The sequence below is a fragment of the Lathyrus oleraceus genome, chromosome 3 (assembly GCF_024323335.1).
Source record: "Lathyrus oleraceus cultivar Zhongwan6 chromosome 3, CAAS_Psat_ZW6_1.0, whole genome shotgun sequence".
In the NCBI taxonomy this organism is placed as follows: domain Eukaryota; kingdom Viridiplantae; phylum Streptophyta; class Magnoliopsida; order Fabales; family Fabaceae; genus Lathyrus; species Lathyrus oleraceus.
In genome coordinates, this window is record NC_066581.1 from 275256936 (window position 1) to 275270997 (window position 14062).

A 14062-nucleotide genomic window follows, 5' to 3' on the forward strand; every position below is an offset into this window, starting at 1 on the left:
GTGCAACAAAAATTAACTATTATCATCAACAGGCCTTATTGTTAATTACGTAATCATCTTTATTGCCATTTGCTAATAATGGGGTGCACAAGATGGCTCTATGGAGTCAATGGCGTGTGTGTTTGGGATCTTCTAAGAAAAAGATTACCTTTTTGGATAGAATGAAAAGAAAATTATACTAATTAATATATAGAATATACTATTTAAATATTAATGAATGATAATAAACATCATAAATAGAACATGACATGAATCCAACGGAAGGAACAAAGTGAAAGAACCGAAGCAAAGAAAACCACAACAAAAACAACATCAACAAAACAACGTTGTCTAATTTCAGTGTTTTTTTAATGTTAATTTTCTAATTTCTAAAATCTAAATTACCACATTATTAGTTTGCCGTTGAAACCGCGAAATTCCCTCTCTCGTATCTCCTCTCTACTCTTTTATTCCTTCTTCTCTTTTTCTTCATCTTCATTTCCCTCTATTCTTTCACCGACCCTTTTATTAATATGCCAATTGGGTCGGCAAGAAACTAAAGAGCCTCGTCTCTTTCAATTCCCTTTCTTTCACCTCTTTTTGCTTTTGTTTTCTTCGTCTTTTGTTGCTTTTTATCGAAGCAATGGATCGTGTAAGAGGGTTGATTCTTGTTATTTTCACCTTGTTTCTTCTTCTTGTTGATGCTTCTGATTTGGTTTTCCCTGTTGAGCGTAAATTCAAAGGACCTCATCAGAGTTTGGATGCAATCAAAACTCATGATGCTAATCGACGTGGGAGATTTCTATCTGCTGTTGAGGTTCCTCTTGGTGGCAATGGTCTTCCTTCTTCAACTGGGTTTGTTTCTGTCACCTGTTTTGTTTATTGTTTTTGTAGTTTTTTCAAATTCAATCATTCATTGTGTGTTTGGAAATGGTTTTCTTGTGGCTCATTATGGTGATTCTGATCATTTCACTGTCAATTTAGATATGCACTTTGTTATGAAAATGGTAGGAGTTGAACAATATGAATATTGGAATTATTGAAGTTCTAAAATGATTCCTAAAAGGTAGTCTTGTTGGATTAGTCAATGCAGTTGTTGAATTGTCCCAAAGCTAAGGGACTAATTTGGTAGATGATTTTCAATTTTGGGGATCATATTCGTATTTCATTAATGGATTAAATTGATGATTCATTTTCCGATGAGTGTATTGAGCCGCGCTCAGCTTGTGGGGGAGAACCAAGGCTCCGTCCTCGCAGAAGGGAGGGGCGAACTTAGAGCCGGTCCAATGGACCAAGACTAATAGTGTCCAAAACCAATTATCCAATACCTGAACACCCGAGCGGAGACTAGTCCTAGAGCCGGTCCAATGGACCAAGACTTGTGGGGGTAATATGTGGAGCTACTGGGATGCCAAAGGCCCTAGTTATGGTGGTTTCCTACCTACAATATAATGTAATACAATAAAAATGACTATATATCACAAAGGTTATCCCGAGACCCACGAATGTTTGCGTGATATTGTCTCAAAAGATTTCTCAAACTTTCAAGTCTCAACCCGTGTTTGCTGGAAAACACATGAGGGTAGTTTTCAGTGTTCGTTATCTTTCACGAAATTGCTTTTAGTGATAAAAGTTTTCCTAATAAAATTGATGATTAGTTTGGTTGAGATTTTTTTTATGTCTGTTTCTGCTACAATTCATCTAGTATGGTAAGGAAGAGAAAATTATCATTAATTGCCATTTTCATTTGGATGCTTATTTAATGTTGTTTTTTTCATTTGGTTAGGCTGTATTATACCAAAATAGGGCTTGGCTCTCCTGCCAAGGACTTCTATGTACAAGTTGACACAGGAAGTGACATTCTTTGGGTGAATTGTGTAGGCTGCACAGCATGTCCCAAGAAGAGTGGTCTTGGTGTATGTATCCAAAACTTGTTTAATTTTCATGCTTTCTGCTTGAACTATAAGAATGTTGAGAGTTTCTGTTTTGATTATCATGTTGCAGATGGATTTAACCCTCTATGACCCAAAAGCCTCGCTAACTGCAAGTGTGGTACCTTGCGATGATGAATTTTGTACGTCCACATATGATGGTCCAATTTCTGGATGCAAGCAAGAGATGTCCTGTCCGTACGGCATAACTTATGGAGATGGAAGTACAACCTCTGGTTCCTATGTGAAGGATGCTCTTACATTCAGCCGAATAAGTGGTAATCTCCGCACCTCACCAGATAATAGCAGTGTGGTTTTCGGGTAAGTACGATTTATAATATTTTACATCACACACACACACACACACACAAATATGCGTATGAATAATTGAAACCGCATTCATATTCTAACCTTGGTTTTATCGTTTCTTTTTCTTCGTAGCCACCTTACTTTTATTTCTTTCTGAACTTTCACTTGATGACAGGTGCGGCGCAAAACAATCCGGGACATTGAGTTCATCGTCTGATGAAGCCCTTGATGGAATTATTGGTTTTGGACAATCAAATTCTTCTGTACTTTCACAGCTTGCTACATCTGGAAAGGTGAAAAGGATATTTTCGCACTGCCTTGATAGTATCAATGGAGGAGGAATATTTTCCATAGGACAAGTGGTGGAGCCAAAATTTAACACTACTCCATTGGTACCAAGAATGTATGTGTATAATCTTAGCTTTTTATTCCCATGCCACATGTTATATTTTAACCTTTTAAGGCTTTCATCTTTTATGATTATGAAGGTAGATTCATTCTGCAATATCGAATATAAGCTCTCTGGCATATTCTCTTTTAAACATTCTTTCGGATTCTTGTAATGTTATTTTATATCCAGTTTAGGTTTTGGGATTGGAATCATGTCGTAACTGTAATCTATTGACTGTATCAGGGCACACTACAATGTGATCTTGAAGGACATGGAGGTTGATGGGGATTCTATACAGCTCCCTACAGATATATTTGATACTGGAAGTGGAAGAGGAACAATAATAGATAGCGGTACCACATTGGCTTATCTTCCAGCTTCGATTTACAACCAGATAGTAACGAAGGTAAGTGTGACTTCAGAGATAAGTAAATCAGTTTTTTCTCACTTGAATGCTCATGATTGTTCTTTGTGACAGATTTTGGCTCGGCAACCGGGACTAAAATTGTACCTTGTTGAGGAGCAGTTTACTTGTTTTCATTTTTCTGACAAGTACGATACTTATCTTTGTAACTTAATTTTATTTTGTATTGGAAACATTAGTTAATGTGTGACGTTCTTTTTTCTTTCTCGATATCGTTATTGTTAAATTGACGACTGATACTGTGTAATTTTGCAGTTTTGATGAAGGATTTCCAGTTGTCAAGTTTCACTTTGATGGGCTTTCTCTGATAGTTTATCCTCATGACTACCTGTTCTTGTATAAAGTTAGTATAAATTTGGTTATACACTCTCAAATTCAACGTGTCGAGTGAATTCGTTTCGTAAACTTGTTTCAGATGTTAAAAAAGATGTTGTTTCTTGATACTATTTTCGTTTCATTGTCTTCCAGAACGATATTTATTGTATTGGCTGGCAGAAAAGTAACACACAGACTAAGGATGGAAAAGACCTGATTCTTCTTGGAGGTAAAGTTTGAAATTTTAATTATAATTTCATATAGTGACTGTAAGGGAAAGTTTGTATACAAGCATGATTTGTTAATTTTGACCCTTTGTACAGATTTGGTGCTGTCGAACAAAATAGTTGTATATGATCTTGATAACATGACGATTGGTTGGACTGATTTCAATTGTGAGTTTTTCGCAAAAAAATTTCAGCTTCTTTCATTTATGACTTTTCTATTATTAGCTTCTTGGCTTAAGTTTTGTTAACACAGATATGTACATGGAATGACTTTGCATTTTCTTCTTGACTCTTTAGGTTCTTCCAGCATTAAAGTGAAGGATCAACAGAGTGGAACTGTATATACAGTGGGTGCACAAGATCTTTCTTCAGCTTCCACTGTGTTTATTGGAAGAATATTGACATTCTTTTTGTTGATTATTGCCATGCTAAGCACTTAAATGACTAGTTTTTTTTCTTTCTATATATGAGGAATGACATTTATTTCATCTTGTTGTAACATAATTCTTTGAATGTTCTGCTTTGTTCATATATTTTTAAAGCATTTCTCATATAGAGTGAATATAACTGGGAAATGCGCGAGCAAAACTTCCAAATTTCATAGAAACGACTGAATTTATACAACATATTTCATTGTAACTTTGACAAAACAACATTATGATTATAAGTTGATAATTACACAGATATCTTCATGAATAAAAAAGATATGTAAAATGAAGATCATATCAAGACAAGCATGTTATTTACAAAGTTATCCTTAAAACCTGTACAACAAAATATATAACTGCCAGGAGGAGTGCAATCTGGTATATATCTTGCTGAAAGCTGTCGTCTCTCTGGAAGAACTGAATGAAACCACAAACAGAACAATCGTCTCGTGAAAGAAAATAAATGAGGCATGTCCAAAGAACAGGACGATGAAGTCACGCATAGTTTAAGATTCTTGTAAACAACAGAAGAACTCACCTTGGTTGGATCACCAGAAGGATCTGGATAAATATCCATGTTCTCTTTCTTGTTTGAAAAATTAGCACTCAAATTCTTGGCACTATCAGCTAAATCTTTTATAGATTCAAGAGTAGCAAAGAGAACACGCGACGTCCAGAAAAATGCCTGAGCACTAGCAGATGAAGCTGATAAGTCCCATAATTCTTCATGCTGAATGACTTGTCCACTAATTTGGTTAAGAGTAAATTTTGAAGTAACTGTGAGTATGAGATCTCCTCCTACCACAGCTAGAACAGATTTAGGCTTTCCTCTAATTGTCCACTTGATCCTTAAAACACTTGTTGACAGCATGGTCATTTCCTGCACAGTCTGTTGACCAAACCAAATAGATTTCATAAGACTACTACCTTCCTCTATAATTTTTTCTAATAGAATACTATAATTAGATGGAATGTTACAATAAAAGTTCAACTCAAATATGGTGCACTCACTTGAAACCTGTTTAATAACTTCCTCACTTCTTAGACAATTACGTAAGGGGGAATTTTTTAAAGGAATGTGGAATATTTAAGAAGGGAATGAAGTTTGAAATTGAAGACACAATTCATCCGCGGCAATAAGCTTTGTTTCAAATTCTACTATGCTATATTGTTGCTATAGCTGTTATTTGAAAGCATTTTGTATGCAATAGGGTATTGCAGAAAAATATTGGTTTGTTCAAATTTAACTGTGCTATAACTATATCAGATATCAGATGGCTTGATTAACACCAACAACAAAAAAAAAGGATGGTATTGCTTCTCATGTGAGAGGTCCGAGTTTCTCAATTCAAAAACTTTACTAAACTCCTTATTAAATACTTGGATATTAGACTTGGGTGCTTATTCACATATTTATTAAAATATGGAATCACAAGATTGATGAATAATGGATTAGAGAGCGTAATCGAGGGTGAGAAATTGCATTAACATTGATAACAATACCTTTAAGACATTTAAATTATTACAAGTGGATTGGGACACAAGCTACAAAAGTTAAATAACAGAAAACAAAAAATTTTGTACATGTTCATCTTCAACTTTTTGAACACTTCAATTATGACTCTCTTGGTCAACAAATCAGCCACTTGGTCATCACTTCTACAATACCTCAATCTCAACTTTCCTTCACTAACAAGATCTCTCAAGTAGTGAAATCTCATCTAAATGTGTTTGCTCCTCCCATGTGCAATTGGGTTCTTAGCAAGATTTATCGCAGAAACGTTATCAACCAAGAGCGTTACAACGTCACCCGCATTACTGCTCATCTCCTTCAACAGATTCATTAGCCACAGGGCTTGACACACACATAACGAAGCGGCAATGTACTCAACCTCACAAGATGGGAGTGCTACCACCGGTTCTTTCTTCAATCACCATGAGATTGGTGTTCCACCGAACAAAAAGATGTACTCAGCTATAGACTTTCGATCATCTTTATCTCCACTAATCAAGTCTTATGCTTGATTATTTCACCCTTAGAATTTGACTTCACTTTGAACACCCATCTCACACCAATTGGTTTCTTCCCGTTCGGTAGATCAGCCAATTCCCAAGTCTTGTTCTTCTCAATGGATTTCAGCTTCTCCTTCATAGTACAAATCCACTTTCGATCACTCAAGGCCTCTTCCGTTTTAACGGGTTCGGATTCAGCCATAAGTACAAAATGAAAGAAATCACCATCATCATTAACTTCGTTGTCTCGGAACAACTCACAATCTTGGGGTCTTTGAGGCAAACCTCATTGCCTTGTTGATTTTCTCACATTCTCTTCAATTCAAGCTTCGACGAAAGGCGTTTCTACACTCTCAAATTTTACAGAAATTGAATTTTCAATGTTGTAACCGGTTACAGCTTTCTGGTAACCGGTTACACGCTGCTGCAATTGCTTTATCTCGTTGAAAACGACGTCTCGACTGATCACAATCCTTCTGTTTGCTGCATCATACAACTTGTAACCACCGGTAGAATGATACCCTACAAGTATCATCAACTTTCCCTTATCATCCAGCTTCTTTCTAAGCTGCCCTAGAACATGTCGATACACTACGGAACCGAAAACTCTTAAATGATTCAGGTTAGGTTTAAATGCAAATCATGCTTCCTCCGGTATTATCTTTTCAATCTTCTTTGTTGGACATTTATTCAACAAATACGCAGTCGTGGACACCACTTCTCCCCATAACTCTTTCGGCAAACTTTTCCCCTTTAACATGCTTCTCACAATGTTCATGATCGATCAATTCTTTCTTTCGACAACACCGTTTTGTTGCGGTGTATAACGTGATACAACCTCATGTACTATCCCTTCTTGATCACAAAACCTCTAAAAGTCTTTTGAGACATTTTCGGCCCCACCATCCGTTTTGAGCACTTTGAGCTTGTGATCACTTTGCCTCTCAACCATGGACTTGAACTTCTTAAACACTTTGAATACCCCATCCTTCCTCTTGATTAGGTATGTCCATAGCGTTCTATTATAATCATTGATGAATGTGACAATATCTATTTCCACCAATCGAGTCGACTTGCATCGGTCCACACACAACCGAATACACCACCTCAAGGTGATTCTTGGTTCTACAAAACTGAATTTACCCTTATGTTGCTTCGCTTACACACATTCTACACACATTTCAGCCAGTATATTGATCAATGGCAGCCCCATTATCATTTTGTTCTTTTGGAAGACATTGAGATCTCTAAAGTTGAGATGCCTAAGCCTATTTAGTCATATTCACTCTTCTCGACTCGCCACTATAGCAAGACACATATGTCCCATAACCTTCAACTCAACCTTGAAAGTTCTATTCGCAACCATAGGAGCTTTTAGGACCAAAACCACATTTGCATCCATAACGGGTAACGCCTCGTTTTCAACGTGAATCTCATAACCCTTCTCACGCAATTGACCATTACTTAGAAGGTTACAATTGATTCCTGGAATGTACAACGGCTCTTTGATCAAGGAATGTCAATCATCCATTCTCATTATCAAAACATCATTGATCCCATCGGCCGCTAAAGTGGTATCGTCCGCGAACTTTACTTTGTTATTCATGGCACAATTGATTTTAACAAACCAATTTTCCTTCCCCGTCATATGAGTATAACAACCGGAGTACAAATACCATTGATCGTTGCTTTGAATTGCTTCTCTCACAATCACCATTACGTTTTCTTCTGCTTGTAATCGGCTACAACTATTACGTAACTGGTTACGACATGCTTCTGCAGCGTTCCCAAAACAGTTGTTGTTGTTGTCCCGTAGCCTGCTACTGTTGCATTCTCTCCTCTGTGATCATGACCAAGAGTGAGTTCTCCTCATCAAACTCTTGTCTTACAACCTTGAATTCATCCATTTGAGGTTCTTTCTTGTTCGCATCGCACTCTTTTGCAAAATGATCGAATCTTTAACAAATAAAGCATTGAATCTTGCTTTTGTCAATCCTTTTCCTATCACTTTTGAAGTTGTCTTGACCACCATTTTTGTTACAGCTAATTTCACCCTTTTGACAAGTTCAATTCTTGGAAATATGGTACTCTCCCAACAAAATTCTAAAAATTCCCTTTACTTTTCATGGGCCATTTTTTTTCGACTTCTTCTCTTTCTCATTGAAACGAATTTGCAAAGCGATCTCTGCCTTTGCCTTGTCACAATTCCTCTCTTCCATCCTTTACACATGAGCCTCAAGAGAGCTTTGGAAGTTCTCTTTGCGCATCGTCGCAAGATCCTTCGATTACTCAATCGCTACGACCACGTTGTCAAATCTTGGCGTTAAAGAACCCAAGATTTTTGCGAAAATATACTACTCCATGTCTGTTTCTCCCAATCATATTACTTAGTTCACCAATCGAGTAATTCTCATTGTGAAATCGTTGATGGTCTCCTTCTCATCCATTTGAATTAATTCAAGTTGACGTTTATGAGTTTGTAACTTCACCACCTTCGCCTTGTCATCCCCTGCGTATGCATTCTCTAAGATTTTTCACGCTTGCTTCGATGATTCGCAATCACCAACTTTCTCAAAGTTGTCACCATCCACACGTTGATGGTTAAAAAATAGTGCCTTGAAATCTTTCTTCTACTCTTCCTTATGTATTGCTCGTTGTGCATTCGTTGCACCTTCGATAAGAGGATTTACCCCGTTCTTGCTCACTTCAAGAACATCTTGTTTGTCAAACAACACCTTCATTTGTTTGCATCATTTGTCGTAGTTCTTCATATTAAGGATGGGTAGGTTTGCATAGATTCTTTCATTGGAGACAGAATTCATGTTACACACTATGTGTTTGTAGATCAGAATCAAACTCTTATGCTAAATGTTAGAGTTTGGAACCACAAGATTGATGAATAATTGAGAGATCTGAATGTGGAGATGAAGAGAGAATTGTAATTAGAGAGAATAATTGAAGGTGAGAAATTGCATTAACATTGATAATGTTGGAAAATATAATATTTTCGATTTTATTATTGCCTTTAATACTACCTTTATTTTTCCTTATTCTCCATTGAGAAGGAAATCAAGTGTAATAATTGTATCTTCACTTAGGCTGAGGAATAAAATACAACAACTTTTACCTATTTTTTTCAATATGGTATTAGAACACTGGGTTAGAGTTACTGTAAAGCTTTTACCTATTTTTTCCAATATGGTATTAGAACACTAGGTTAGGGATTCTGTTCGACCCTCTTTCTTACCCGACCCGACTCACATACCCGTTTAGCCTCCTATGGCGAATAACAACAACAAGTAGCCTTCTCCATCACAGACCTACACCTGATCCAACCATGGCGAACAACCGCAACCTGAGTCGGGCGTCGACCGCGGAAACGACGGTGGTTATTCCAACATAGGAGGTAATGATCAAGAGGGTTCCTCATACTCCCTCAAGGTCAATATCCCTAAAATGAATGGGAATAATTATAATGAACGGGCTCAAACCGTTTGGTTGGTATTAGACAGCAAAGGGAAACTTGATCTCTTAACAGGAGTAGTAGTTGAACCGGCTATAGAAGACCCTCGTTACAAACCATGGAAGTCAGAAAACTCCTTGATTATTGTGTGGCTGATAAGCTCTATGGAAACTGGAAAAGGTAAGTCTTACATGTTGTTACCTTCCGCAAAGGATGTGTGGGAAACTGTTAAGGAAACATACTCTGATATTCAAAACTCCTCCCAAATTTTTGGTTTAAAATCAAAGTTATGGCATGTGAAACAAGGTGACAGGAGTGTAACTGCTTATTAGAATGAGTTGTAGACATTGTGGCAAGAGTTAGATCTCTGTTATGATGACAATTGAAGGTGTGTAGAAGACATTGTTTTGTTTTTCAAGAGGCAAGAAAATGATTGTGTATTCATGTTTCTCGCTGGGCTCAATAAAGACCTTGATGAGGTAAGACGTAGAGTTTTAGGAAAATACCATTGCCAACTCTTTGTGAATTTTTTGCAGAAATAAGAAGGGAGGAGGCACGACAAGGAATTATGATGGACAAGACACCACAAAACTCTGAATCTGAAGGCTCAGCTCTGCCTACTAGGAACCTTGACGAGGGAAGAACCTTGACGAGGGAAGAAGGTCAGACAAAGTTCATTGCAGGTAAATGGTCAATTGTGTTATCTCCAATGTTAACTCTTAAAAATGTCCTTCATGTTCCAAACTTATCTTGTAATTTAATGTTCGTCAGTAAATTAGCTCAAGATATAAATTGTCAAACTAATTTTTTTCGATCTCACTGTGTCTTTCACGATTTGAACTCGGGGAAGATGATTGGCAGTGCTAACGAGTCTTGAGAAGGATTACAAGATTCACATGAAAAACAAGGGGTTGCGCGTTAGGGTTTTGGTCCTTAAAGCTCTTATAGCCAATAAAACCTTCAAGGTTGAGCTGAAGGTTATGGAGCATAGATGTCTTGCTACAACGGTATGTCGAGAAGACTAGATATGACACTATCGTCTTGCGCATCTCAATTTCTGAGATCTCAGAGACTTGCAAAAGAACGAAATATTAACAAGGTTGCCATTGATCAACATACCAGCTGAAATTTGTAAAGAATGTGTGCAAACGAAGTAACATAAGAGTGAATTCAGCAAGGATGCAGATCGTAGAACCAAGAATCACCTTGCGGCAGTGTATTCAGATGTGTGTGGGCCGATGCAAGTAGATTGCATTGGTGGCAATAGATATTTTGTCGCATTCATCGACGATTATAGTAGAAAGGTATGGACATACCTAATCAAGAGAAAGGATGAGGTATTTGAGGTGCTTAAGAAGTTCAAGTCCATGGTTGAGAAGTAAAGCGGTCACAAGTTCAAAATGCTCAAAACTGATGTTGGTGGTGAATATGTCTCAAAAGACTGAGATGTTTTTGTGATCAAGAAGGGATCGTATATGAGATAGTACCATCTTATACACCGCAGCGAAACGGTATTTTTATTTTATATACCATTTTATTATATTTGTTTTAATTTTTTTTTATCATAAACTAACCATTTATTAATTTTTTTATAGAAGAACTATTATTATTCTACCTATCTATCTTTTCTTATATTTAAAATAAATGAATGAAAAATCATTTTAAAAAAAAAATTATTATTTTATATTTTAAAATTTTAAAAAAAAATTATTTTCATTTTTGTCGATATTTTTATTTCTATTTATTTATTAATTTCAAATTTCATTGAAACCTTAATTAGTAAATATTAATCTTGTATGTTGAGAGATAAATATGTGAAATAAAATAATAAATAAATTCCGTTAAACCAACCCAACTCAGTTAGTAGCTGGATAGAATAGATATAGGGTGCGAGAGGCTCCTACCCAAATAAATAAATAAAATAATTGCTTCTTAGGAGCAGGATTCCATAATTTAAACTCACCACAGATGGATTGTCTAGTGCAATGGTTGCCCATAGAGGTCTCTTATACTTCTCACGACCAGTAAAACTCCTGATGGGATCCTGTAAACAATAACAACAACATAAACATATGAGATTCAAAGGCCTAAATATGGAACTGCTTTGACTTGTTACATTACAAAGGAGAACCATTATAGGAAAATCATGATGTTTCCTTGATGAACATTACAGAGAAGGTACTACCTTATAAGTGACCGAAACTGCATATGTTCCGAGCGCTCGATTCCCGCTCCTTAGCTCGAATATATCTAGAGCAAGTTGCCTTGCAGTGGATTCTATAGAAGGACTACTGTTGCACTCGAACTCATTGCACAGCTCACCAAAGTTCATACTGTCAACTATTTTATCAGCCTCTGAGTATGGTGTTTCTGTTTTGGCATCAGATGACAGTTCAGTCCTATCAGAATCATTGACAACTGCAAAACACATGCCACCTAACATTCATCAAACTTATCCTTTAAGAGAGAGAGTACAGTTATACAATTATCTATGACCGTTCATATGAGCCTAGAAGAGCTTATTTACAGCTTACTGTAGCACATTTTTAGATATTAGGGGTGTCTTAAAGGCTGATTTATTTGAGTTTATCTACTGATATGAACACTTGTGAAATTATTGGTGAGAACTTATGGAAACCGTTTAAAGCATATTGATAAGATATTTTCAGCTTATTTCTACAAGCTCTTCAGAATAGCTTAACTTATGTGAAAATAATTTGACTTTATCTTATCTTGTGTTATAGAAATAGTTTATAGTTAAGTTGTATACGCTATTTGAATTTGAAGTAGATTATGATATGTAACTAAGTAGTGATTTGTTTATGTTGGAATATATTTGCTTGTGAGAAAGAAAGAGGAAAAGAAATGAAATTATTACCTCGCAATGAAAAAGAGTGGTTGTGGTAGTGGCGATGACGGAGGGAAAAGGGGGTGCATGTAGGAATTTTGGATGCATTGTTCCGGTGGAGTGCGGCGGAGGAAAGAGAAGAAGAAAGTGCGGCTGTGAGATTCATGTCTCCCCATTCCGTGGCGGAGAGTGGGCTGTCTGGGATTACAATTACAAACCAGATACGTTGAGAAATAAGAGCCTCTCCTTTTTCATGCTTTCTTTTCTGGATAAGGTGGGCCCATCAATTTTAAAATACAAATCTACCCTTCATTTTAAGAACTACAGTATAAACTTGTATAATGTCATCTTCAAACTCATCCAGGCTGTCGGTGGGAATACTTCACCCTCACTTAGAAGCACTCATAACATGGACCAATAAAACTATTAATTAAAAATTCTAAAATAATTAAATTGAATTCTAGATTGATTATACAGGAAGCATTTCACTTGTACAACTTTAATTAATTTGCATTTGATTTAAAAAAAATGTTCATAAGATACTAAATAATTTGTTTCGGAGGAGAAAATTGAATTTTTGATGAAGAACACATGTCTCATCGTCCTATTCAACATTTGTACCCTCGTACCATAAGCATGTCTTGGAGGTGTCACCACTGTAGTATATATGGTCATATAAGACATTTTCTATATATGTATGATTATCCTCAGTCTTATAGTCAGTCAAGGATCAACAACAGGAAAGGGAAGAAAACTCAAGCAAAGAAAGTATGGAAACCTAAGAAAATTATCACTTGTCTCATATCTCATATCTCTCTTGGCGTGTAATATCGTACTCTTTTTGTTGTCAGTTGGGACATATTGAGTTCCTAAATGTTATATTCTTTGTTAGTTAAGACAAATAGAATAATTAGTAAACTTGAATGAGACTTGTTGGTAAGAGAAAATATTTTGGTAGTTATGAGGAGTGATTTTTGAAGGTTTTAACAAGGGCAAGTTGGTCATTTATCCACTAGAGGACAAATAACCATTCTAGATATCTTTTATATTCTATTTTCCCTTTTTTTTCTCAATTGGTAAAAGTTAGTAGAAGAGAAGAAGAGAAGTGAAGAGAAAGAAAGAAGAAAAAAGAAGGAAGAGAAAGAAAAAGAACAACTTGGAAGTGGAATCAAGAGCTTGCTTCATCAAGAATCATCTCATAATTTCCATCATTGTCATCATTAAGGTGAATTCCTAGTTAGATTTAATTTTTCGAGTATTCTCATGAGAAAGTGGAATTAAGGTTTTGTGTGTGAATCCTGCTTGATGCGTGAATTTGATGTTGGTACATGGTGCTCTTGTTGTTTTGTATGATTAAAAGTATTAATCCATGATATTTGAAGATGGTTGAGTATCATATAATGATGTTTTAGTTGTTGTGTTGTTGTTGGATGAATATCATGCATATATTGTAGAATCATATGGTGAAATTATGTTGTGATTGTTTTTTAATGTTATGCCATGTTGATGATATGATGGTGCGTTATTGTGTTGAGATGTTAAGAAATGAAGAAACTTGATGAAAGCTTGTGGGTTCATGTATTGTTATCTTGTATGTGTGGTTTTGTTGTGTTTTCATCCTCCTAAAATGTTAATTGATGTTAAGGTTTGATATGGTGAGTTACTATGTCTTTGGATTGAGAAAAGCATGAAGAACAAGTGAAAATCTGGAAATTTCAGGGTTTGATTCGAATT

At 36.0% G+C, this 14062-nt stretch overlaps 2 protein-coding genes across 3 annotated transcripts; one reads left to right on the top strand and one right to left on the bottom strand.

Annotated features, from left to right (window-relative positions):
• Positions 1 to 240: 240 nt before the first annotated feature.
• LOC127126963 (aspartic proteinase 36) lies at positions 241 to 4064 on the top strand. Its single transcript, XM_051056033.1, has 10 exons — positions 241 to 834; positions 1766 to 1895; positions 1984 to 2231; positions 2395 to 2622; positions 2854 to 3016; positions 3089 to 3162; positions 3290 to 3377; positions 3503 to 3578; positions 3673 to 3744; positions 3874 to 4064. Exons 1-10 carry the CDS (start codon positions 623 to 625, stop codon positions 4014 to 4016), a joined length of 1434 nt encoding a protein of 477 aa, XP_050911990.1. The 5' UTR covers positions 241 to 622; the 3' UTR covers positions 4017 to 4064.
• Positions 4065 to 4151: 87 nt separating this feature from the next.
• LOC127126964 (uncharacterized) lies at positions 4152 to 12627 on the bottom strand. Of its 2 annotated transcripts, XM_051056035.1 has the most exons (5): positions 12359 to 12627; positions 11666 to 11898; positions 11444 to 11524; positions 4543 to 4893; positions 4152 to 4421 (listed from the first exon to the last, which is right to left on the bottom strand). In XM_051056035.1, exons 1-5 carry the CDS (start codon positions 12492 to 12494, stop codon positions 4320 to 4322), a joined length of 903 nt encoding a protein of 300 aa, XP_050911992.1. In that variant the 5' UTR covers positions 12495 to 12627; the 3' UTR covers positions 4152 to 4319. The 2 variants fall into 2 exon arrangements, with proteins under 2 accessions (XP_050911992.1, XP_050911991.1); XM_051056034.1 differs by having other exon boundaries at positions 4152 to 4893.
• Between the last annotated feature and the right edge of the window lie 1435 nt (positions 12628 to 14062).

Excerpts from the sequence above, each read along its gene's own strand:
- LOC127126963 (XM_051056033.1), top strand. The coding sequence starts at position 623 with ATGGATCGTGTAAGAGGGTTGATTCTTGTTATTTTCACCTTGTTTCTT. Across the intron at positions 3,579-3,672 it reads AGACCTGATTCTTCTTGGAG|ATTTGGTGCTGTCGAACAAA; the intron begins GTAAAGTTTGAA and ends CCCTTTGTACAG. Across the intron at positions 3,745-3,873 it reads TGGTTGGACTGATTTCAATT|GTTCTTCCAGCATTAAAGTG; the intron begins GTGAGTTTTTCG and ends TTGACTCTTTAG.
- LOC127126964 (XM_051056034.1), bottom strand. The coding sequence starts at position 12,494 with ATGAATCTCACAGCCGCACTTTCTTCTTCTCTTTCCTCCGCCGCACTC. Across the intron at positions 11,525-11,665 it reads CAGTTTCGGTCACTTATAAG|GATCCCATCAGGAGTTTTAC; the intron begins GTAGTACCTTCT and ends TATTGTTTACAG. Across the intron at positions 4,894-11,443 it reads CACTAGACAATCCATCTGTG|ACTGTGCAGGAAATGACCAT; the intron begins GTGAGTTTAAAT and ends TTTGGTCAACAG.